General features: G+C 43.4%; 1 protein-coding gene across 1 annotated transcript in view; it reads right to left on the bottom strand.

Moving 5' to 3' along the window:
- Positions 1 to 22889, bottom strand: part of PARVA (parvin alpha) — a 171207-nt gene that overhangs the window by 23205 nt on the left and 125113 nt on the right. Inside the window, exons 6-9 of the mRNA XM_036762936.1 lie at positions 17730 to 17845; positions 5220 to 5278; positions 3483 to 3502; positions 2242 to 2303 (exon numbers count right to left, since the gene is read on the bottom strand). Coding sequence (XP_036618831.1) covers positions 2242 to 2303; positions 3483 to 3502; positions 5220 to 5278; positions 17730 to 17845 — 257 coding nt within the window. The remainder of the gene's footprint in view (positions 1 to 2241; positions 2304 to 3482; positions 3503 to 5219; positions 5279 to 17729; positions 17846 to 22889) is intronic.

The following is a 22889-nucleotide window of genomic DNA, read 5'->3' as shown; positions in this document are numbered from 1 at the left end:
CTGGACTATGTCAGGTTCCTCACTGAATAATGGATATGATACCAGTCCTACCTACTCAAAGGGCACTTGTGAGGAAAGCTCTCTGAAAACTTGAGATCACTGCATGTTTATTTGAGAGCCTCTTCACACCAGGTGGAAGGAAGGAAGAATCTGGGGCTATTGTTTGAAGGGGGGAGAGGTGGGAGATGGCCCATCTGCCTGGGTACAGGATGTTTGCCAGCCTGCCTGCTCAATGTGGGTGTTCAGGGAAGAGAAGCAGTCAAGGTGTACACTCCAGTGGTCACCAATCCCAGTGCCTCATGGGTGAGCCACAGGTACACTGCTGAGGGCCAGGAACTGTAAACTTTGAGAGTCAGAAGGGACCTCAGCTGCCATCCAGTTTAACTCATATGTGAAGGGAATCTACTATGACAAATGGTTCTCCAGCCTCTGCTCAAAGACCTCCAAGGAAGAAAAACCCATCGCTTCAGTAGACAGCCCAGTCCACTTTGGGACAGCAATAAGTGTTAGGAAGCATTTGTGTGTGTGTGTGTGTGTGTGTGTGTGTGTGTGTGTGTGAGAGAGAGAGAGAGAGAGAGAGAGAGAGGGGGAGAGGGGGAGAGAGAGAGAGAGAGAGTATGTGTGTGTGTGTGAGTGTATGTGTGTGAATGTGTGAGTGTGTATATGTGAGTGTGTGTGAATGTGTAAGTATGTGTGTGTGTGAATGTGTGTGTATGAATATGAGTGTGTGTATGTGTGTGACTGTGTGTGAATGTGTATATGTGTGTGTGAATGTGTGCATATGAGTATGTATGTGTGTGTCTGAATGTGTGTGTGAATGTGTGTGTGTATGTGTGAATGTGTGTGTGTATGTGAATGTGTGACTGTATGTGTGTGTGTGAATATGTGTGTATGTGTGTGAATGTGTATGTGAGTATGTGAGTGTGTGTGTGTGTGTGTGAATGTGTGAGTCTGTGTATATGTGTGTGAGTATATGTGTGTGTGAATGTGAGTGTGTGAATGTGTGAGTATGTATTGTGTGTGTATATGTGTGTGTGTGAATGTGTGAGAGAGAGAGAGTGTGTGTGTGTGTGTGTGTGTGATCACATCTAAATTTGTCTGTTTGTAGCTTCCACTGGGGGCTCTTGCTTGAATGTATTCATTCATTTAAAACTCTTAGCCACACTTGTTTTGCTTTCTGGGGTCAAATGGAAAAATATATATTCTCTCCTCGTGATTTTAGCCTCTCAAACACTTAAAGACAACTATCAAGTGCCCCCTGAGTCTTCTCCAGCCTAGACACATCCAGTTCCTTTCCACTGTTCCTCATAGGACACAGACTCTAAAGGTCTTTCACCTTGTTAATTGCTTTCCTCTGGACACCTTGATGTTAGTCATTGTTGAGTCGTGTCTGACTCTTGGTGACCCTATTTGGGGTTTTCTTAGCAATGATCTGGGAGTGGTTTGCCATTTTCTTCTCCAGATAAGGAAACCGAGGCAAACAGTGACTTACCCAGGGTCACACAACTAGTAAATGTCTAAGGCCAGATTTGAACTCACAAAGATGAGTCTCCCTGACTCCAGGCCCATTGTACCACCTAGCTGGCCCAAAATTTAACATTCAACTCTCACAATCTGGTTAGAGCTGGTTCTGACACTTCCCTTTTGTTGTCATTCAGTTGTTTTCAGTTGTGTCCAACTTTTCATGACCCCATTTGGGGATTTCTTGGTGGATACTGGAGTGGATTTGCCATTTCCTTCTCCAGCTCATTTTACAGTTGAGGAAACTAAGGCAAACACGGGTAAGCAACTTGCCCAGGGTCACACAGCTAGTAAGCATCTGAGGCCAGATTTGAACTCAGGAAGATGAGTTTTCCTGACTCCAAATCCAGAACTCCACTCACTGTGCCACCTAATTGGCTTTACAGTCTAATATTGATAGCTAGAATAGCCAGAATTTATATAGCATTTGAAGGTTTGCAAAGCACTTTCCATGTATAATTTCCTCATCTGTAAAATAAGCTAGAGAAGAAAATGGCAAACCATTCCAGTTTCTTTGCCAAGAAAACCCCAAACGGGGTCATGAGGAGTGGTATAAGACTGAACTACAGCAGCCGAGAAGCAGTATTGTCACTCCAAGCATCACAGGGGTGTATTTTCCACAACAGTGGGATTTGGGAGCCTCAGTAAATGTATCTCCCCTACCATCTCATCTCCTCTGGCTATTTATTTATTTGTATTTCGATGAAAACATCTTCCCACCTTTTTCACCACATTGAGCTTGTCTGGAGCATGGTCAAACAGGGTGTCGAAGGCATCACGCTCTGCAAGACAGAGAAGTACTCAAACCATCAGCCACATTGACGCTCCATTCCACATAAGCACTACCATCTATGGTGCTCAGCAGGTCACAAAGCATTTCCCTCACGACCACCCTCTGGGCTAGCGTGGTTTAAGTATTGGTATTCCCATTTTATGAAGTAGGAAAACAAGTTTCTGATGTTACTTGCCCATTGTCAGTATAGTAAAGAGAATAAAGGGAGCTGAGCTGAGAAGAAAGCCAGGGTTCTAAAAGGGGAGGGAGGAGGTGAGAAGGGGGCATATTCCAGTTCCATTGAGCTCCTTCTGAGTTCAGTTCAGGTACCACTTCCTATGGCCCCCTAATTGTTACTTCTCTCTCCTTTGTGTATATATTGTGTCTTCCAAAAAGACTGTAAGCTCCTTGAGGGGGCAACAGATTGGCCTACTGGTCAATCTGAATGGAATGCATGATAAAGAACATGAAGGAGAAGAACGTGAAATGAGCTTGGAGCCAGATTGTACAGGGCTTTAAATACCAAGTTGTGTTTTAAACTAAAGACAATGGGAAGTCATTGAAGATTCTTGAGTAGGGTCAAAACCTCATGGTCAGAAGTTCAGCCTCTTTCCACTACATGACAGGGCTTCTTCAGGGTGTTGGTAGGGAACATCAGGCAAGTCATTGTCATAGCCATGAGCCAGCTAGCTAAACAGCACAATAGGGTTAGAAAAAAAAAACTGACTAGAGGAGGCAGGGAAGCATGGTGGGTGGGCAAGCAGATCCTGATCAAAGCAAGTTGAGGCCCTGGGGTGGGGTGAGGACAGCCCAAGCCTGTAACATGGATTGTCTGCCTTGAATCAGGGACCTCCAACAATGCCTTTCCCTTTCCCCCTTCTCCTTTAAAATATGGAGGGAAATGTGCCCCCCTCCCCCCCAGGAAGTGAACATAACAGAACTTCAGAAAAGTAGCCTGCAGCCTTCCAGTGACTTCTAGGAAGGCTGGGGGAGCCCCAGATGTCAGGCAGAGAGCATCCCTTAAGGGATCCCCTCAGGAGTGGCCACCCTTTGTGGAGGACACATGTGCCGGGGCAGCTGCGGTGTGGCCTGTCCCTCCTGGTGGCATGCAAACTGCCCAACTGTTGTAGAATTAACCAGAGCGCTCTTGGCAGCCTCAAACCAGAGATGTCACTCCTGTGAAACGTACCATGCCTTCCCGATAGAGCCCTGTGGTTAAAAAAAAGAGAGAGAGAAAATGACATCCTTCTCATCCCCTTTGGACAGGCTTTCTTTGGTCATCAAGGCAACCTTCTAGGTCATCTTCAGTTGACTAGACTAATCCCTCCTCCTGGCTTTGACCACAGTTGATTAGAAGCCTTTCTTTTGTTGGAAGAACTCAAAAAGCCTCTTGTCACTGAGCTTTACGAGGGAGGCTGCAATTATGGGAATTGTGTGTGTGTGTGTGAGTTCTTTCCTTTCCCCCACCAAAGAGCTGCCTGGGGTTGGCACAACAGAATCCTGAGGGGCAGGGCTGAGAGGCCCTTCTAGAGGGGCAGCATAGCAAGGATGACTGAGCACAGGACTCAGACTCAGAAAGACCACCTCTGATGATCCCACCTCTGACACCCACCAGCTCTGGGACCACAGGCATGTTACTTGGTCTCTCTGGGCCTTAGTTGTAAAAATGGGACAAATAGAGTGTCCCTCACAGGTCTGTTGGGAGGCTCCAGTGAGATAACCTTAAAGTGCTATGTGTATATGTCAGCTATTATGACTCAAAAACCACTTCATGCTTTTTAAGCAAGATCATCAAATCACAGGATTTTTGAGTTGAAATTGACCTCAATGGTTACCTAGCACCAACCCATATCTGAAAGGAATCCCTACTACAGTTAGGTCCCAATTAGTACAAATACTGAGCCCCTTGAAGTGGTTTCATATATTCAAATCCATACTATTCAAACTTATAATTATGTACAATGTGGTAATTGGTTCCAGCCCAATGGAAACATGTATTCAGTGTGAATTTGAATAATACAAACCCTTGGACAGAAAGACCTTATTCATACTAGACTCTAGGTTCCCAGGCAGGATTCAAAAATACAGCCCAGGCTCAAAAGGGTCTTCTGACATTAGAAGCATCTCTCCAGAGCTAGAAGAGACCTTAGAAGTCATCTAGTCAAATCTCTTCATTTTACAGTTAAAGAAACTGAGGCCTGGAGAGGAAATGTCTTTCCCAAATTTTCATAGGTACTAAGAGAAAAGAGCAGGATTTGAACCCAGGTCCTCTGATATCAAATCCAGGGCTCTTTTCCTACTTCTAGCTCTAAACTCTATGGTTCCCTTTGTCTTTAATTCTCTGGTTAGGAGAAGGGACACTAATTCTATGGCCACACAGGGCCTTTCCAATTCACACTGCCTCCTTTTTTCCTTTTTTCTCATTTAACCCAGGAAAACTTCATGTTTGGCATGCTAGGGGTAATTTAGCTTCTAAATGCTGCTTCTCGGTAAATGAAAATGTTTAGATTTATAAAAGTTTTTTTTTCCTCCCTTTTTTTTTTAGTCATGGAATTTGGCCAAATAAATCAGCTTCAGAAAATGGAAAAATATGGTTTTTGAAGGTTAAAAATCTTAATTCAATTCCATGTTTATGGCATGAAGATTTCATGCTGGTTTGGGTTTTCTGGGTGTATTTTTCCTGCAGTGCCACAAAATGAGCCTATTCCAAATCGCTGTTAATTCCCATTCTCCACCCAACTCTGTGCCTTTGGTATTGAAAGGCATGTTTTGAATGCATGCAAAAGGCTAAGCTATAATCATTGGCTGAAGTGTAATCCCTCGTGGAACCCCAATAAATGAAAGCTAAATATCAGCAAATGGATGGATTTCTGAGAAACATCTGTGTTCCATTACGGAACTGCTGGCAACAATGGTGTTGACATACTCGGTGTTACCGGTTATTTCCTCTTGGATTTGCCGAGACTGGAGGATTCCTTCCCGTTTCTGAAACAAGGGGGAAAAAGTGATGATTAAAAAAAACACAAAACCTCAGCTCAGGGCTCATAAGACTGAGAAAGTTACCAATGACTTTGAAGTGCCCTCAGAGCAGAGATGGGGCTTAGAAAGGAAATTGGGCACCAGCCTTTGGGTGACAGGGATTGCATGGTTTCCACTCATGGGTAATTACAAGCTTTGCCTCAATAAGTAGGTCGTGTTGTTTTGGTTTTTTTTCTTTGCTGGAGGCAAAATGCTCACCTCCAGTAATGGACAGTAAGATGAAATTATTAGAGATCTGGACATGCCTTTTCCAAGAGAAACAGAGAAGGGCATGATGTCTGTGGAACCTAGAACTACCCCACAGCCAAAGTGGGTCATTCAAGAGGGGGTGTTTTGTTTTGTTTTTAAATTGGGAAATCTGGATGCTTTTACTTTTTATTTCTAGTCATATTCAAGACCTACCTGGGACCTGGCTTACTCCCTGGGTGTAAGTGAAGTACTTGTAGGGCACAGTCAGTCTACAAATCTTTATCGAGCACCTACTAAGTGCAAGGTTGTCATCAAGGTGGTCATAGCACATTACCAATGTGCTAGGCACATTGCAGGGGATGTAGAAATGATTTAAGAGACATCTGTGCTCTCACGGTTGCTGTTGCTGCTGTCTGTCCTTTGTTCTCAAAGAGGACCATGACATCAGGAAGGTGATGCCATGACACGCATGTGAGTTAGATTTAAGTGAGGGAGGGCTGTGCAGAGTCACCAGCCTCACTTTCACCACTGGAGAGTCCAGTGGCTCTCATGGAGTTCAGAGTCTAGTGAGAAGGTAAGACAGAGCCATGATATAGTAGGTAATGTTAAATGGTACATGATAAGTGACAGGACTGGTAAGTATGAGTGGAGGTCAGAGGAGGGCTAGCCCAGATAGGCAGTGATCAGGAGAGGCTGGGCCTTGGAGAAGGTGTAGGACTCTGAGAGCCCTTAGGGAAGGCAAGTGTGGGTGGGACAAGAAAGGGAAGAGTAACAACACCTCAGCTTTCTCTGGCTTTTACAAAATGCTTTTCTTACATCTTTCAGTGACGTGGGATAGTCCCGAAAGCATGAAGTGTGTGTTTGTAGGGTAGTAAGATTACTTTTGCCTGGGAAGGTTTGTGTGGGAGAGTTGTCACAGGTGAGGTTGCAAGGGCAGATTGGGGCTGGGCAGGAGAGAACCTTGCATTCCAGGCTAAGGAGTTTGGACTTTATTCTGTAGCCAGACAATCAGGAGCCATTGAAAGTTTTTGGGTGGAGAGGGTGAACAATCTAAATTCATTTCAATAAACATTTATTAAGCACCTACTATGTGCCAGGCAGCTTGGTGGTATACAGCAGATGGAGCACTGGGCCTGGAGTCAGGAAGACTCTTCTCCTCGAGTCCAAATCCAGCCCCAGACACTTACAAGCTGTGTGACCCTGGGCAAGTCACTTAACCCTGTTTGCCTCAGTTTCCTCATCTGTAAAATGAGCTGCAGAAGGAAATGGCAAACCACTCCCATATCATTGCCACAAAAATTCCAAATGAGGTTATGGAAAGTCAGATAAAACTGAAAAAAATGACTAAACAACAAATGTGCCAGGCACTGTGTTAGGTGTGGGGGATTAAAAAAATAGGCAAAAGACAGTCTCTGCCCTCAAGGAATTTATAATCTAATGGATTGTAATGGGAACATTACTGGTGTATATAGGGGCAATGGAAAGGTGTGGGGTCCCTTGTTGCTTCATGGGAGGTGGGGAAATGGAACGTGGGAAAGGGGTATCAGATGTGGCCAGTGGAAGAGAAGGACCCCTGCCTCACCCCACTCCCTCCCCCAAAAAAGAAGCAAAAACCCAGCAAAGTGGGGACATGCTCAGAGGAGAAGTATCAAAGTATAGTTTTGTGATTGTGGGGCCAATCCATTGGATGCCAGCACGGGGCATACATGATTGGGAGAGTAAAGGCCTAGCCAGTCTAACGCACACCAAGACAGCTAAACTAAGCTCATGTTGAAGATAAGGTCTGACGGAGGGCAACTAGTCAGCAGTAAAGAGGGAGGGAAAAGGAATTCCAAGTTCCCAACTCCACTTGGTAGTTTGAATCATTCCCTCTTTTCATCTGTTCTTCTCCTCTCTTTCACCTTGCCATGGTTCCCATGGAACCGTAGAATCTCAGAATTGGTGCTGCCTCAGGATTCAGGCACCACCTGGCATACTCTCTACAACACCATCAACAGGTGGTCGGTCATCCAGCCATCATTTCAAGATGCTCTGACCAAGGACGGCCTCACAGGTCAGCCTGATTCCCAGCTCCCTTATTCTGGGCATTGCCCTTCTATCAATGCAGCCTAAGTTTGCATTGCTTTTTCTGGCTGTCACGTCATACAGTTGATTCACCTTGAACTGTTTCGTTGTGGTTGTTGAGTAATTTCAGTCTTGTCTGACTCTTAGCGACCCCATTTGTGGTTTTCTTGGCAAAGATACTGGAGTGAACCGTATGATCCTCTAAAAAAAAAAAACTAAACCAAAAAACCAAGCTTCTTCTGCCATCAGCTATGGTCTCCCTTAAAATGACAAGAAGACAAGAATTGGCTTAGATCAATTAGAATCTAGAGTCAAAGCAGGAAAAGAGAGGGGGGGGGGTGTAAAGGAGAGGGAGAGAGAGAGAGAGAGAGAGATCTCCCTTGTAAGCCAGGCCATATGGGGTATCCATTGCCTACTGTCTTTCTACCCTTCCTACTGTACATGCATGTAACCTCCGTGTTTAATTAGGTCTGATCACTGATGGCTTTATACAAAGCAAGGAGAACATCTGAGTGAAAATGACTTCTAAGTAGCCAGCTGATTAGCCGGAACACATTAGCGCGTATTTATGCCTGGAATATTTCCTTTTGTATTTTGATAAATGAATTCCTGCTGACACCTCAGCCTTCAGCTTTTGTGCATGTTTAACTTGATAATGAAAAAAAAACTCCTTTAAAACCTGAACTGCGTTCATGCCATTTATGTAATGTGCCCTACTTTCTGCATCTCTCTAACAAAATTGTATTCAGGAGAAATTTAAAAAAAACCCAAAGCCAACTAAGCCAGCTGATGTCTTCTTTTGAACTCAGAATAAGGCATGAAAAAGGGATTTGGAATGGCCACATCTTCAAAACAGCAATCCATTCTCTTCCCCAACGCTTATGTGAGGGTTTAGAGAAATAATGGAGACTGAAAGGCGTGCTGGTAATTGCTAAGAAGGCACGGCAGTTCCTTCAGAGACTCAGCTTATACGGAATTGGATATGGTAGGGAAATTCTTACACAAGGTATAGGAGGGATTGGAGAGGAGCTCAGAGGTCAGCTTGTCCACCCACTACTTGAAGTATGTGTCCCCTTTGACAATATCTCTGCCAACTGTGGCTCCAGTGACAGGGAACTCACTTCTCATGAGGAAGCCCAACCCATGTAGGACTACTGATCACTAGAGAATCCTCATACTGAGGGCCTCTCTGCAACTTCTACTCATGGGTCCTAATTCTGACCTTTGGAGCTAAGCAGAGAAAGTTTGATTCTTCTTTGGTGACAGCCTCCTGAAATCAGGCAGCGGTTATACGTCTCATCCTAAGTCTTGTCTTCTATAGTATATGCCTTGCCCAGTTCCTCCAACTGACTGTCATCTAGGCATAGTTATCTATGGGGAGGTCATATTTTTTTTTTTACCAGACTATAAGCTCTATGAGGGCAGGTACCCCAGCTTTTCTAAACTTCTTCCCTTCCATAGTCTAAAATACAAGGCTCTGTCCCCAACAGATGTTGAACAAATGTTTTTGAATCAAATGTTCTTCCCATAGCCCTGCTCACACCCCAGTTTGTCCCTCATAAAACACAACACCCAGAACCAAACACAATCCTCCAGATATCTCACGAGAGGAAAGGACAATTTGTTCGAGGCAGCTAGACGATGTAGGTGTTAAAGCACTGGACTTGGGGTCAAGATGACCTTGATTCAAATACCACTTCAGATACTAGTTCTTTGGATAAGTCACTTAACTTCTCTAGAGTTCAAATGCCAGTCCCCTTGCTCCCAAGTTCAGAGTGCTTTCTACCGTACTATGCTGCTCCCTGATTATCTGACGCATCACCCTGGACAAGTATATCCCACAGCTCCCCTTTCCTCACCACAGGGCTGGTATGAGGATCAAATGGGGGAATGGGTTAGAAGCTCCCAGATCGGGGGGGGGGGCGGGCGGAGCCAAGATGGCAGCTGGAAAGCAAGGACTTGCGTGAGCTCCCTGCCAAGTCCCTCCAAAAACCTATAAAAAATGGCTCTGAACAAATTCTAGAACTGCAAAACCAACAAAATAGCAGAGGGAAGCAGGGATCCAGCCCAGGACAGCCTGGATGGTCACTGGATGAGGTCTATCGCACATGGAGCTGGGAGCGGAGTGGAGCTCAGCATGGGTGGCAGCAGGACCAACCAGACCAGAAGCCGGGCGGAACAGGCCCTAGCGCCCTGAATCAGTGAGCTGTGGCAGTCATCAGACTTCTCAACCCACAAACACCAAAGACAATAGAGAAGGTTAGTGGGAAAAGCTTCGGGGGAGAGAGTGAAAAGAGTTTGTGGTTGGGCCACCGCCCCGGGGGGCAGCAGGGGTGGTGCAGCTACAGAACTATAGCTGCAGTTACTTCCAGCCCCAGGCCCACCTGGTGGGAGGAATTAAGTGGCAGATCAGAGCAGGAGTGCAGAGCCTGCTTAAGATTTGTCAGGTCTGGGTTCTTGGGGAAGGAGGAGTACTCTGTGGCAGAGCTGGCTGTATAGAAATAGCTCTGAAATCAATGGCGCATCCCCTCAAGCTTGGAACAAAGTACTCTTTGCTCTACAAGCAGTCATACCCCCATGAAAAACTCAAGGGTCAAGTAAGTTGGTTGGGAACATGGCCAGGTAGTGAAAATGCACTCAGATTCAGTCTCAGACTTTGGAATCTTTCTTTGGTGACAAAGAAGACCAAAACATACAGCCAGAAGAAGTCAACAAAGTCAAAGAGCCTACATCAAAAGACTCCAAGAAAAACATGAACTGGTCTCAGGCCATGGAAGAGCTCAAAAAGGATTTGGAAAAGCAAATTAGAGAAGTAGAGGAAAAATTGGGAAGAGAAATGAGAATGATGCGAGAAAACCATGAAAAACAAGTCAATGACTTGCTAAAGGAGACCCAAAAAAATACTGGAAAAAATATTGAAGAAAACAACACCTTAAAAAATAGACTAACTCAAATGGCAAAAGAGCTCCAAGAGGAGAAGAATGCCTTGAAAGGCAGAATTAGCCAAATGGAAAAGGAGGTCCAAAAGACCACTGAAGAAAATATGACCTTAAAAATTAGATTGGAGCAAGTGGAAGCTAGTGACTTGATGAGAAATCAAGATATTATAAAACAGAACCAAAGGAATGAAAAAGTGGAAGACAATGTGAAATATCTCATTGGAAAAACCACTGATCTGGAAAACAGATCCAGGAGAGATCATTTAAAAATTATTGGACTACCTGAAAGCCATGATAAAAAAAAGAGCCTAGATGTCATCTTTCTAGAACTGCCCTGATATTCTAGAGCCAGAGGGTAAAATAGAAATTGAAAGAATCCACAGATTGCCTCCTCAAAAAGATCCCCAAAAGAAAACTCCTAGGAATATTGTAACCAAATTCCAGAGCTCCCAGGTCAAGGAGAAAATACTGCAAGCAGCCAGAAAGAAACAATTTGAGTACTGTGGAAAAACAATCAGGATAACACAGGATCTAGCAGCTTCCACATTAAGGGACCGAAGGGCTTGGAATACGATATTCTGGAGGTCAATGGAACTAGGATTAAAACCAAGAATCACCTACCCAGCAAAACTGAGTATCAGGCTCCAAGGCAAAATATGGACTTTCAATAAAATAGAGGACTTTCAAGCTTTCTCAGTGAAAAGACCAGAGCTGAATAGAAAATTTGACTTTCAAACACAAGAATGAAGAGAAGCATGAAAAGGTAAACAAGAAAGAGAAATCGCAAGGGACTTACTGAAGTTGAACAGTTTTGTTTACATTCCTACATGGAAAGATGATGTGTATGATTCATGAGACCTAAGTATCATAGTAGCTGAAAGGAATATGCATATATATATATATATATATATATATATGTGTGTGTGTGTGTGTGTATGTATATGTATATATACATATACACATACGTGTGTGTCTATGTATGTATATATGTATGTGTATGTGTATGTATATATATATATTTATATATAGACAGAGGGCATAGGGTGAGTTGAATATGAAGGGATGATATCTAAAAAAATAAAATCAAATTAAGGGATAAGAGAGGAATATATTGAGTGAGGGAGAAAGGGAGAGATAGAATGGGGTAAATTGTCTCGCATAAAAGTGGCAAGGAAAAGTGGTTCTGTAGGAAGGGAAGAGGGGGCAGGTGAGGAGGAATGAGTAAATCTTGCTCTCATCGGATTTGACCTGAGGAGGGAATACCATACACACTCAATTAGGTATCTTACCCCACAGGGAAGAAGAAGGAAGAAGATAAAAAAGGGAGGACGATAGAAGGGAAGGCAGACAGGGGGAGGAGGTAATCAAAAACAAACACTTTTGAAAAGGGACAGGGTCAAGGGAGAAAATTCAATAAAGGGGGACAGGTTAGGAAGGAGCAAAACATAGTTAATCTTTCACAACATGAGTATAGTGGAAGGGTTTTACATAGTGATATACATGTGGCCTATGTTGAATTGCTTGCCTTCTTAGGGAGGGTGGGTGGGGACGGAAGAGGGGAGAGAATTTGGAACTCAAAGTTTTAAAAACAGATGTTCAAAAACAAAAAAAAAAGTTTTTGCATGCAACTAGGAAATAAGATACACAGGCAATGGGGCATAGAAATTTATCTTGCCCTACAAGAGAAGTAGGGAAAGGGGGTCGGGAGGGGAGTGGGGTGACAGATGGGAGGGCTGAGTGGGGAACAGGGCAACCAGAATATATGCCAACTTGGAGTGAGTGGGAGGGTAGAAACGGGGAGAAAATTTGTAATTCAAACTCTTGTGAAAATCAATGCTGAAAACTAAATATATTAAATAAATTAAAGGAAAAAAAAAGAAGCTCCCAGATCTAGAGTTGGAAGAAGTTTCAGGGGGATAGGTTATATAGTTTAACCACTCACTTTACAGATGGGGAAACTGAGGCCCATAGAAGCTAAGTGAGCTGTCCAAGGTCATGTAGATTCTAAGCTTCAGAGGTAGGATTTGAACTCAGCTCTTTCCCCTGTATTATATTGCTGTCTATGAGGAACAGCACTATGGGCCAGGCATTGTGCTTAGCACTTTATAAATGTCTCATTTGATCCTTACAACAACCCTGGGAAGGAAGTGTTAGTATTATTCTCCTTTTACAGGTGAGGAAACTGAGGCAAAGTGAACTGAGTTACATAGATAATAAGTGTCTGAGGCCACATTTGAACTCAGGTCTTTCTGATTCCGGGCCAAGTACTCCATTCACTTTGCCACCTGGCTGCCTCTAACAGGATGGGAAAGTGCTTTGTAAATCCTAAAGTTCTATACAAATAGAAATTGTTATTAATAAAAAGAAGTGTGAGATCATTATGAATATATCTTAGACTATTATTAATCACAATGCGTGTGAGCTATTACTATCATTATTCAAGAGTCCGAGTTGCTGGTTTGGACATAAGGATCAAATCTGAAAGATTTCTTCAAATTATATTATTTGAAAAAAGTGCATGAAGTAAGAAGGGTGAGCCAAAGAACGGATCAGGGTGGGAGGAGGAAGGGAAGCTTTGCTTCTAGTTAAAAGCTTCCCTTCCTCCTCCCACTCCGATCCATTCTTCTGCTCTGAGAAAGAGCAAAAGGGCAAAACAGAACGCTCTGCCTAGGAGCTCTTAGACTCACATAATGCATGCTTTGGAGGCCTTTAAGCGCTATAGAAATGCCAGCTACCATTATTATTACTGGTACCATGTACTAGCCCTGGGCAAATGGACTGTGGAGTAGTGTAGGGCACAGCAGATGCAGCCTGGGAGGCCAGCTCCTGGGGAACGAGCCAAAGCCCAGAGCTTGGAGATAAGAGAAGCGAATCAAATGGACTAAGTAGGTTATGACTGCCCATTTCTTGTGGCCTCTCATGGCCCTGGATCTTATATTATGAGGCCCTATGCCCTCTTCTCCCCTACCCCAGCTCAAGGCTCTCACTCCGCTCTCTCCCTCTCGTTACAGCTTCCTTCCTGACATCACTCAAAAACCCAGCTCGGTTAGCACAGTGGAAGTAGGGACATAATAATTGATTATTGATTGAATGATTGGGGCAACCAAAGACTCTACCCTTTCCATTTGAACCAGGGCCATTAGGTTCCTCTTGTCTCCTCTGGCCTCCCCAAATCATGCCAAGTAGTTAATCCCATCAGAAAGAACCAGGCTCACATTCTGTACACCATTACTCCCCACCTTGCTACCACCAAACCCATCTACTTTCCCTGCTCTTAGGTTGCAAAGCATAGCTGGACAAAGTTTTGGGGTTCTTGCAGCCTTGTCTTGCTTGATAGAAACTCATGCCCTCTTCCTTCTGACTTCTATGCTGCTGGCAGTCTCTGTCTTCATTTCTCATCAATTCCAGTTACTTTAACAAATTGCCTCTTCTAGGGCTTTCTTTTCCCAGAATGCCTCTTGCCTCTCTCTACTTCCTTCACTCTCAGAGCCAATTTCACCTCTGACTTTACTGAGACCCTCTAGCATAGAGTTCTTAAACCTTTTGGACCTTAAACCTATGGACTTATTTGCAGAATAATTTTTTTAAAACTCATAATTTAAGGAAATGCTAAATTTCAGTTTGAGGCTAGTGAAAATAAAGCTGTAATTTTTTCCCCTATCCAAGTTCATGAACTTGCTGAAATCTATCCACAGACCTCAGGTTAAGAACCCCTACTCCAGTGGATAGACCACTGGCCCTGGAGTCAGGAGGACCTGAGTTCAAATCTGGCCTAAAGATACTTACTAGCCATGTGACCTTGGACAAGTCACTTAACCCTGATTGCCCTGCCAAAAATAACCAAAACAGCTAAAGAATCCCTGCTCTAGGAAGCACTGCCTATATATACACTTGTCTTAATATTAAAAATTAATGTCTCTGCAGAACTTTAAGCTTTATAAAACCCTTTCCTCAGATGATCCTTTGAGACAGAAACTGTGAATTCTATAATCTCCATTTTATAGATGAGAAAACTGAGGCTCACACAGATTGAGTGACTTGTCCAAAATGTAAACTGAGGCCTCCTGACTCCCTTTCCATCTCCAGTCTCCTGTGTTAAGTTCTGGACACCACATTTTAGGAGGAACACTGCCAAACTGGAATGTGTCTAGAGAAGAGACCATAAACAGAGTCAGGAAATATTCTATCCAATACATGTTTTAAAGCCCTTAGTGTGTGCAAATCCCTCTGCTCAGCACTAGGGGAGACAAAGTTTAAATAAGAAGAGATTTTATTGAGCTTCTAGTCAGGTAAGGGAACATCAAACATAGTCAGGTAGCTAAGAGGGAACATGAGGCACGGTGGTTATACACTTTCTGTTCTTTCCTCCACTTCCCTAGTCTCTGAGATGCAGCTTTTTTCCTCCTCCACCTGTGGCCTGGACCTCATCCCTTTCCACTTCCACAGAGACCACCCTTGAAGTGACTGCCCTTCCTTATTAGCATCTTTGGTTACTCCCTCTCCTTTATTTTAACGTTCCCTTCCTTCAGACACAAATAGCCCCGCCTTTTAACAAAAAGACTCCCAAGCTGTTTATTTGATCCCCAAAGCTCCTTGAGTTACCCATCGATGTTTCTCCAATCTTCTTGTGACAAACTTCTCTACCCATGGCTACTACTTCTTTACCACTCATTGCTTCCTTGCAACCCAGTAATCTGGTTTATGAAGCCTGCTCACCTCTCTATCCTTCACCAAGCTATTGAAATTTCCCTCTCAGAGGGCACTGGTGACTCCATATCCATTTTCAAAAGCCTACACCCTTATTTCCCGTCCCCATTCTTCATTCTTCCTGACTTCTGTTTAATAGCCATTCCTTCTTGAAATTCTCCTTTCTCTGGGCCCTTCCTAGGATCAAGCAGAAAGGGAACTCAGCAGCCATCCAGCTTAACTCCAGCCCCCAAAGGAATTTCCACCACAAATCAGCCTACTAGTGGTAGTCTAGCCTCTCTGCTCCAAAGCTTCCCATGAAGGGGAACTGACCGCATCGTGAGGACACTTACTCCATTTTTGGACAGTTCTAGCTGTTAGAATGTTTTTTCTTGTCATCAGGACAGGAGTCCATCACTTTAGAGTTTTCACCCAGCTCTCCTGGTTTTATCCTCTGGGGCCAAAAAGAAAAGCTCAAATTCTCTCCTACCTCTCTAACCGATCCTTCTTTGCCTCTTTACATGGCTCCTATCTCTGCTCATCCTGTTCTCCAAGGTTCAGTCCAGATTCTTTCCTCTTTAATCTCTTTTGTGTTGTTGTTGTTCAGTCATTTCAGTCATGTCCAGCTCCTCATGACTATCTGGGGTCTTCTTGGAAGAGATACTAGAGTGGTTTGCCATTTCCTTCTCCAGCTCATTTTTATAGATGAGAAAACTGAAGCAGAATCAAATGACTTGCCCAGGGTCACACAGCTAGGAAGTATCTGAGACCAGATTTGAACACATGAAGATGAGTCTTCCTAATTCCGAGCCCAGCAATCTATCCACTGTGCCACTAGCTGCCCACTTCTCCTCTGGAGAAGTAATTTCCATGGCTTCAACCTCTGGGCCAAAGATGCCCATCTCTACAGCTTCCACCTTGAGGTCTTTTCTATAATCCAGTCTCTCTGTGCTCTTGTCCCAATCTTGCCCAGCTCCAGGCAAAAAACATTGCAAATTATAATATCGATAATGATAATGAAGGTGATGAAGGTGAAGATGATGATGATTATGGCAGCAATTTTTAGTTGCCTATAGGAAATTTCCATTTGGGTGTTCTGTCATCGTCCCATAGCTAACATGTTCCAAACTAAGTTTATAGCCTTAAAAAACAAACAAACCCTGGTTTCCCAGAACGATATTGGTATATCTTTGCAATTTCCTCAAGTGCATCATTGGTATGATTGTTCCTCCAGTCCCTCAGGTATAAAATCTTGGCTTCTTCCTTGGACCTTCCCTATCCTACTCCCACTAGAGAAAAAGCACCTAGGCACAGGGATTAAGAATGGAATGGGCAAGCTGTCTTTTGCCAATCAAGATGAATATATTAGGGCAAACTAGAGTGCATAGCATTTAGAGTCAGACGGGACCTTTAAGACTACCTTGTCCAACCTCTTCGTTGAAGAGAGTAGGGGAAACTGAGACTCAGAGAGATGAGTCAGAGACCTGCCCAAGGTCATGCAGGCAATAAGTGGCAAAACCCCCTATCAGCAAGGAGGCAGAGGAGAAATGTAGCTTTCCTAAATAAAAGGGACTGACACCTTATGAGAGGTAGGAGCATGGCGGGGTAGGGGTGGGGGAAATCTCAACTGGGCCACCTCTGAAAAGGGCTCTAAGCTCCAGAAAATGGGTATTTTTGCCTTTCTTTTTATCCCCAATGCTTAGCACAGTGCCTGGCACATAGTAAAAACTTAATAAATGCTTGATGGCCAGTGTCCAACTGACTGGCAAAACTTACAAAAGTCTGATGTTCTCAAGATTTCATGGGCCCATAGCCCAGGCTGAATAAAGATTTGTTGACCGACTTGTTGATTTCTTAAGGGGAATTCAATGGTTATGATACTTCACCTTGGGTCCCACCTTCAGGTATATACCACCCAAGAGGTCTGTCCATACCCCAAATATCCTGTGCCCCGATAACCCAACCCAGTGCCTTGAATTCTGGGAATTTATGAAGATTGCCCTGGACTCTGACAGGAGATAAACAATGAAGTAACTTTTCTCTACCTGTCACAGAAAGCCTGCCCATTTTTCTAGGGGAACCCAAAGACTATTAATACATTTAGGAAAATGGAAATTCCATCTATTAACCTGGGAATAGGCTACTTCTAACTCCAGCTGTATTACTCCGGGTAGCATGAGCTACCATCTTGAATACGTACACCCATCCACACCATATACCCAAATATATATAGCACACATATACCACACCCACCAAATGCACATATCACTTGCATACATATTCTATCTTCCACATGGTCATACCAGCAAACTCCTCATATCTACAAGCCACACCTATGCATGTACACGGTCACCACCCCTACAAATACACCCTCCCACATACACAGACACATCCATCCCTTATCCCATAAATGCACAGATAAATATAGCACACGCATACATTTGAGATTTCTTTCTATGGCCCCCCTCTGTCACTCAAGGTCTATATCACGTACAGAGATAGCATTCCATCCTCCTTACCTGAACCACAACAACTTGGATGGAAACATGGTCTGGGAGTCGGATTGGGGCTCGAAAATACTGGGACAAAGCCACCAAAAGATGCAGGATTGCCACAAGGCTCTTGGCATGGACAGCTGAAATGAGAGATGATTCAAAATATCAGAGGATTTCTACTCTTGGAATACCAGACTCCTTTGAAGTTGGAAGAGGCTTCAGAGCTCATCCAGTCTAATCAATTCCTGAAAAAGAACCCTCTCTACAGGCTCCCTGAGAAGGGACCATACACCTTCTGCTTCAACTCCTCCCAGCTCAACTTTTCAGGTGAGCCCTGATTTTTCACACAGGATATCTTTTTAAATTAAAGCATAGCTGAAACGTTGTTCACTTTAGGAATCACAAGCACAAGATACTGTGCTTGGGCCTCATGATGCAAAGCTAAAACAGATCCTTCCTGCTGTCAGAAGAGCTTCACAATCTAATGTGTGTGTTGAGAGAAGCAAATAAGACAAAATCAAGTCAGTCAGTCAGTCAATAGGCATTTATGAAATGCCTACTATATGCCAGGCACTGTATCAAGCTCAGAGAATACAAAAAGAGGAGAAAATAGTCCCTGCCCTCATGGAGATTACAGTCTAATAGGGGAGACAATAAGCAAACACATCTGCAAACAGGCTCTATGTGGGATGGATAAGAAATTCTTCACAGAAGAAAGCACTAGAATTAAGAGGAGTTGGGAAAGGCTTCCTACAGAATGTCTGTTAGTCTGAAGAATCATAGCAAATAAAACAGAAATTAGGCCAAGAATGAACATGGAACTCACTAGTTAGGTGCCTGCTTGGGGGTCTCAGGCACTGAGGGTCAGAGGATACTCTCATTATGAAGTTGACACCAGGATGTCACCTTCCCAGATTCTACCCCAGAGCTCCTATCTCTGAGGCTCTGGCTTCCTTCTGAATTGGCCAAGGCTTATCCCTCCTACAGAAATCTGGGGTACTGGGAAGGAGGTCTTATTGATATATAGAATTTTTTTAATTTAAATTTATTTTTTTTTCAATTAAAAAACTATTTTCTCTCCCTTCCACCCCAGCCCCATTGGAAAGAAAAAAAATCAAATCCCTGTAACAAATGAGCATAGTGAAGCAAAACCAACTTCTGCATTGGCCATGTCCAAAATACAGACTTGCATTCTGCACCTAAGTCTGTCATCTCTCTGTTAAAAAGTAGCATGCATGTGTTCCCTGGGATTGTGGTTGTTCACTGCATCGATTGGAGTTCTTTCAAAGTTGTATGTATTCACAATGCTTCTGTGAATAGTTGTCCTGCTTCTGTTCATTTTATTCTGCATCAATTCAGTTTTCTGAACTGCATCAGTTTTTTCTGTATTGTTTTCAGTTGTGTTCAACTCTTCATGACCCCATTTGGGGTTTTCTTGGCAAAGGTACTGGAGTAGTTTGCCATTTCCTTCTCCAGCTAATTTTTACAGATGAGGAAACTGAGGTAAACAGGGTGAAGTGACTTGTCCAGGGTCACACAGCTATCTGAGGCTAGATTTGAACTCACAATTTCTGACTCCAAGCATAGCACTTTATGCACTATGGCACCACCTAGCTGCCCATGTATATCAGTTTATACAGGGGCAAAGAACAAGAAACAACATACTACTGATATCTGAGAAACTTCCATTGCCTTTGAGCCTTCAGATCCATGAGAATTATGAACTCTTAGGCAAGTAGCTCTGGGACCTATGTAAGAGATGGACGGTATAGAAACTCCTATACCGTGGGAAGAGGCTGATGTTACTAACCTTTGCATCATTACATTATAGGGTGGCTAACAAGAGGGATTAGAGAGAGAAGGAATTTAAAGCTCTTTAAGGCTCAGGATGGGAAGACCCATCATTCAAGACCTACTTCAAATACTGCTCCCTTCATGAAGACATCTCTAATCCCCAGCGCTGGAAGTGATCTCCTCCTCTCCAGACAGTTTGGTCATATCATGTATCTGTAACTTTCTCGGCTGGTCTTTAGGTGACAGGTGCCCAGTCCCTCACCAGGGCCATACTTGAAGCCTTTTCAGCTTGGTAGGACCTGACTGAGCTTGTGTCTTCAAGAATCCAGAGTCACCTTCACACCATGATGAGGCCCCGAAGGAGGACTTGAATAGAAGAGCAAGCATCCTCATCGAAGATGAACATCAAGAACTGCTCAATATCTTTATTGACCCTTCGAGGGTCAGGTTGCTTTGGGTGCTTCTGGCTTCAGGGAAGAGGCTAACTGTACTTTGGGTGGCTGAAGGAAAAGATTCTGAGAAGACATCTTGAAGCCTGAAGTCTGAAGAAGGCTGGAACCCTCCCTCTCTGGCCAAGTCCACGCCACCCCTCGTGAAGAGCTGGACATTCCTCTCCACCAATGAGGAGGAAGTCCCATACCAGTGGTTTCTGGGATTGGGGTTAGATAGTCTAGTGGGAGAGATAGATGCACAAATATACCATTTTTAGGGTCTCCTCCAGATCTTAATCCTAGGGTTCTACTTGAGTATGGATTCAAGATTCAGAAAGACCTAGCAACTTCTTTGAGGTATGTGTGGGGAAAACAAGGAAAATCATGAAGAATTCCAATGGTTTAAGCCTGGATACCTGGGAGAATGGTTGGTACCATTAACAGAAATAAAGAAGTCAGGAAGGAGAGACTAGTTTAGGGGAGAAGATGGTAAGTAAAGCTTTGAACATGTTGCATTTGTGGTGCTGGCTAGAGAGAACCTTGCAGAGCAAATGTGCTCCCTTTCTCCCCAAGGTAAAGCAGCAGATTATAATGGAAAGAGCACTGAATTCAGAGTCACAAGAACTGAGTTTGAATCCTAGCTCTGCCACAGGCGAGTGACCTTGAACAAGCCATTTCACCAAGGTGGCCCTTAGTTTCTTCATCTGTGAGATGGGGCTGAACTAAGATGATTTCCAAGGTTACTTCCAACTCCAAATCCTATGATCTCCTTTCCTCTTGAAATTACTTTGTGTTTACTTATTTGTATTCAAGTTGTACCTCATCACACCCCCCCCCCCACTAGAATCTAAGTTCCTCAAGGGCAGGAATTGTTTTGTTTTGTCTTTGTATCTCTATTACTTACCATGATTCCTTGCACACTTTTGGGGGATGGGGTGGAAGGAAGGTCCAGATCTAGAATTTCATCAAGGTAGAAACTCCCTCAACAAATACAGTTTAGCAACTTAAATTCTTAGGGAGACAACTGGACCACATAGATGTTAAATGATTTGTCCAGGGTCAAAAATCCAGTATGTTAGAAGTAGGACAGAACTCTGATCTTCTTGACTCCAAGGCTGCCTACAACGTAGTAGGGGCTTAATAGGTGTTCTTTGAATCCAATTTAGTTGAATCCTCTGATCTCACAGCACTTTGCATTCTTTCCATGTACATTCAGTATTAATCAATTTGTATTTATTTTAGTACTTCTGTTATCTCTCCTATTGGATTGTAAAGGCACTGGGATTTTTTTTTTTGGTAAGGATTGTCTTTATCTTTGTTAAGCACTGGGTAGTGGATAAGAGGGTGAGTCTCAGAGTCAAGGCTCAAATCCAGCCTCTGACTCATAGTGTCTGTGTATGACCTAGAGCAAATTCTGGGTGCCTAGACCAGAGGTGTCAAACTGCCCACAACACTCCTGAGTGCTGGCCTCAGTTAGATTAAAATGCAATTGGGAAATATTTAACAAAATAAATATACATAGAACACAGATAATGTTAACATGGGGTTTTCTAAGTCAACATGGGGCAGCTAGGCAGTGGACAGAGCCTGGAGTCAGGAGGACCTGAGTTCAAATCTGGCCTCGGATACTTCCTAGTCGTGTGACCCTGGGCAAATCACTTAACCCTGTTTGCCTCAGTTTCCTCCTCTGTAAAATAGGCTGGAGAAAGAAATGGCAAACCACTGCATTGTCTTTGCCAAGAAAACCCCAAATGGGGTCACAGAGAGTCAGACACAACTGAAATGATTTAACAATAACAACAGGTCAATATCCAGCTCATATTCCTTACATACCATTTAATTTTATTTGAGTTTGACCCTACTGGCCTGGAGAGCTCTCAGAGGAGGTACTGACCTGCACTGGTGAAAGGAGCTTCCTTATCTGGTAGTTCCCTATGGCCTGTCTACATTTTAAGTGACTATCATTCTGTTTGATGAATTAAAACTACAAATGAACTTTTACCTGAGCATTGTAATTATGTTTTGTTTAATTGTGAAATTTTTCTTTGTTCTTGAATCCTATAAATTATAACTCAAAGGTGTTAAAAGTTATAAATGTATGATGAATTTTTTTTCTTTGGATTCTCTCTCCCTCTCCCTCCCTTCTTTCTTCTCCCCTCTCTGTGTGTGTGTGTGTGTGTGTGTGTGTGTGTGTGTGTGCCTCTCTGTCTCTCGCTCCCTCCCTCTCAGTTTCCATCTATCTTTGTCTCTCTGTGTCTCTGTCTGACTCTCTTCCCAGAGATGCTTAGAATTAGAATGAAATGAATAAATTTGCCTCAGGCAGGCTTGTGGCTAAAACACAGAGTACTAACATTTTCTTTCACAAATGGAACCATAGATCTGGTTCCTATCCATAATTGCTGTCAACTGCAGCCTTTGGACGCAGATGCAAGCTTATAATGATAATAGCATCAATCAACAAGCATTTACTAAGTGCCTACTATGTGCCAAGCACAGTTCTAGGCAGTGAGAACACAAAGAAAATCAAATTAGACCCTTATTTTAAGAAGCTTACAGTCTAACCATGGAGGAAACAGCATACATACATATATAGGTATACATGCACGCACACATACAAATCAGATACAAGGTAATTTTGAATGGGAAGGCACTAGCAGCTGGCACCACTACAGAAGACCTCATACAGAAAGGTGCTTTAGCTGAATACTGAAAGAGATCGGGGACTGAAAGAGGTAGAGATGAGGAGGAAGTGCATTCCAGGCACAGGAAACATCTTGAAAGAGGCACAGAGATGAAAGATCTTATGTGTGAGGAACAACAAAAAGGATGGCTTGTCTGGACCTTAGACCACATAGAGAATGATGTGTATGAAGGCTGAAAAGGTGGGTTAGGGCCAAGTTGTAATGAGTTTTAAATACCAGAGTGGTTTCTATTTGCTCCCAGAGGTAAAAGGAAGCCA

Source organism: Trichosurus vulpecula, chromosome 6 (genome assembly GCF_011100635.1).
Source record: "Trichosurus vulpecula isolate mTriVul1 chromosome 6, mTriVul1.pri, whole genome shotgun sequence".
In the NCBI taxonomy this organism is placed as follows: Eukaryota; Metazoa; Chordata; class Mammalia; order Diprotodontia; family Phalangeridae; genus Trichosurus; species Trichosurus vulpecula.
This window is presented reverse-complemented; position numbering and strand designations above follow the sequence as displayed.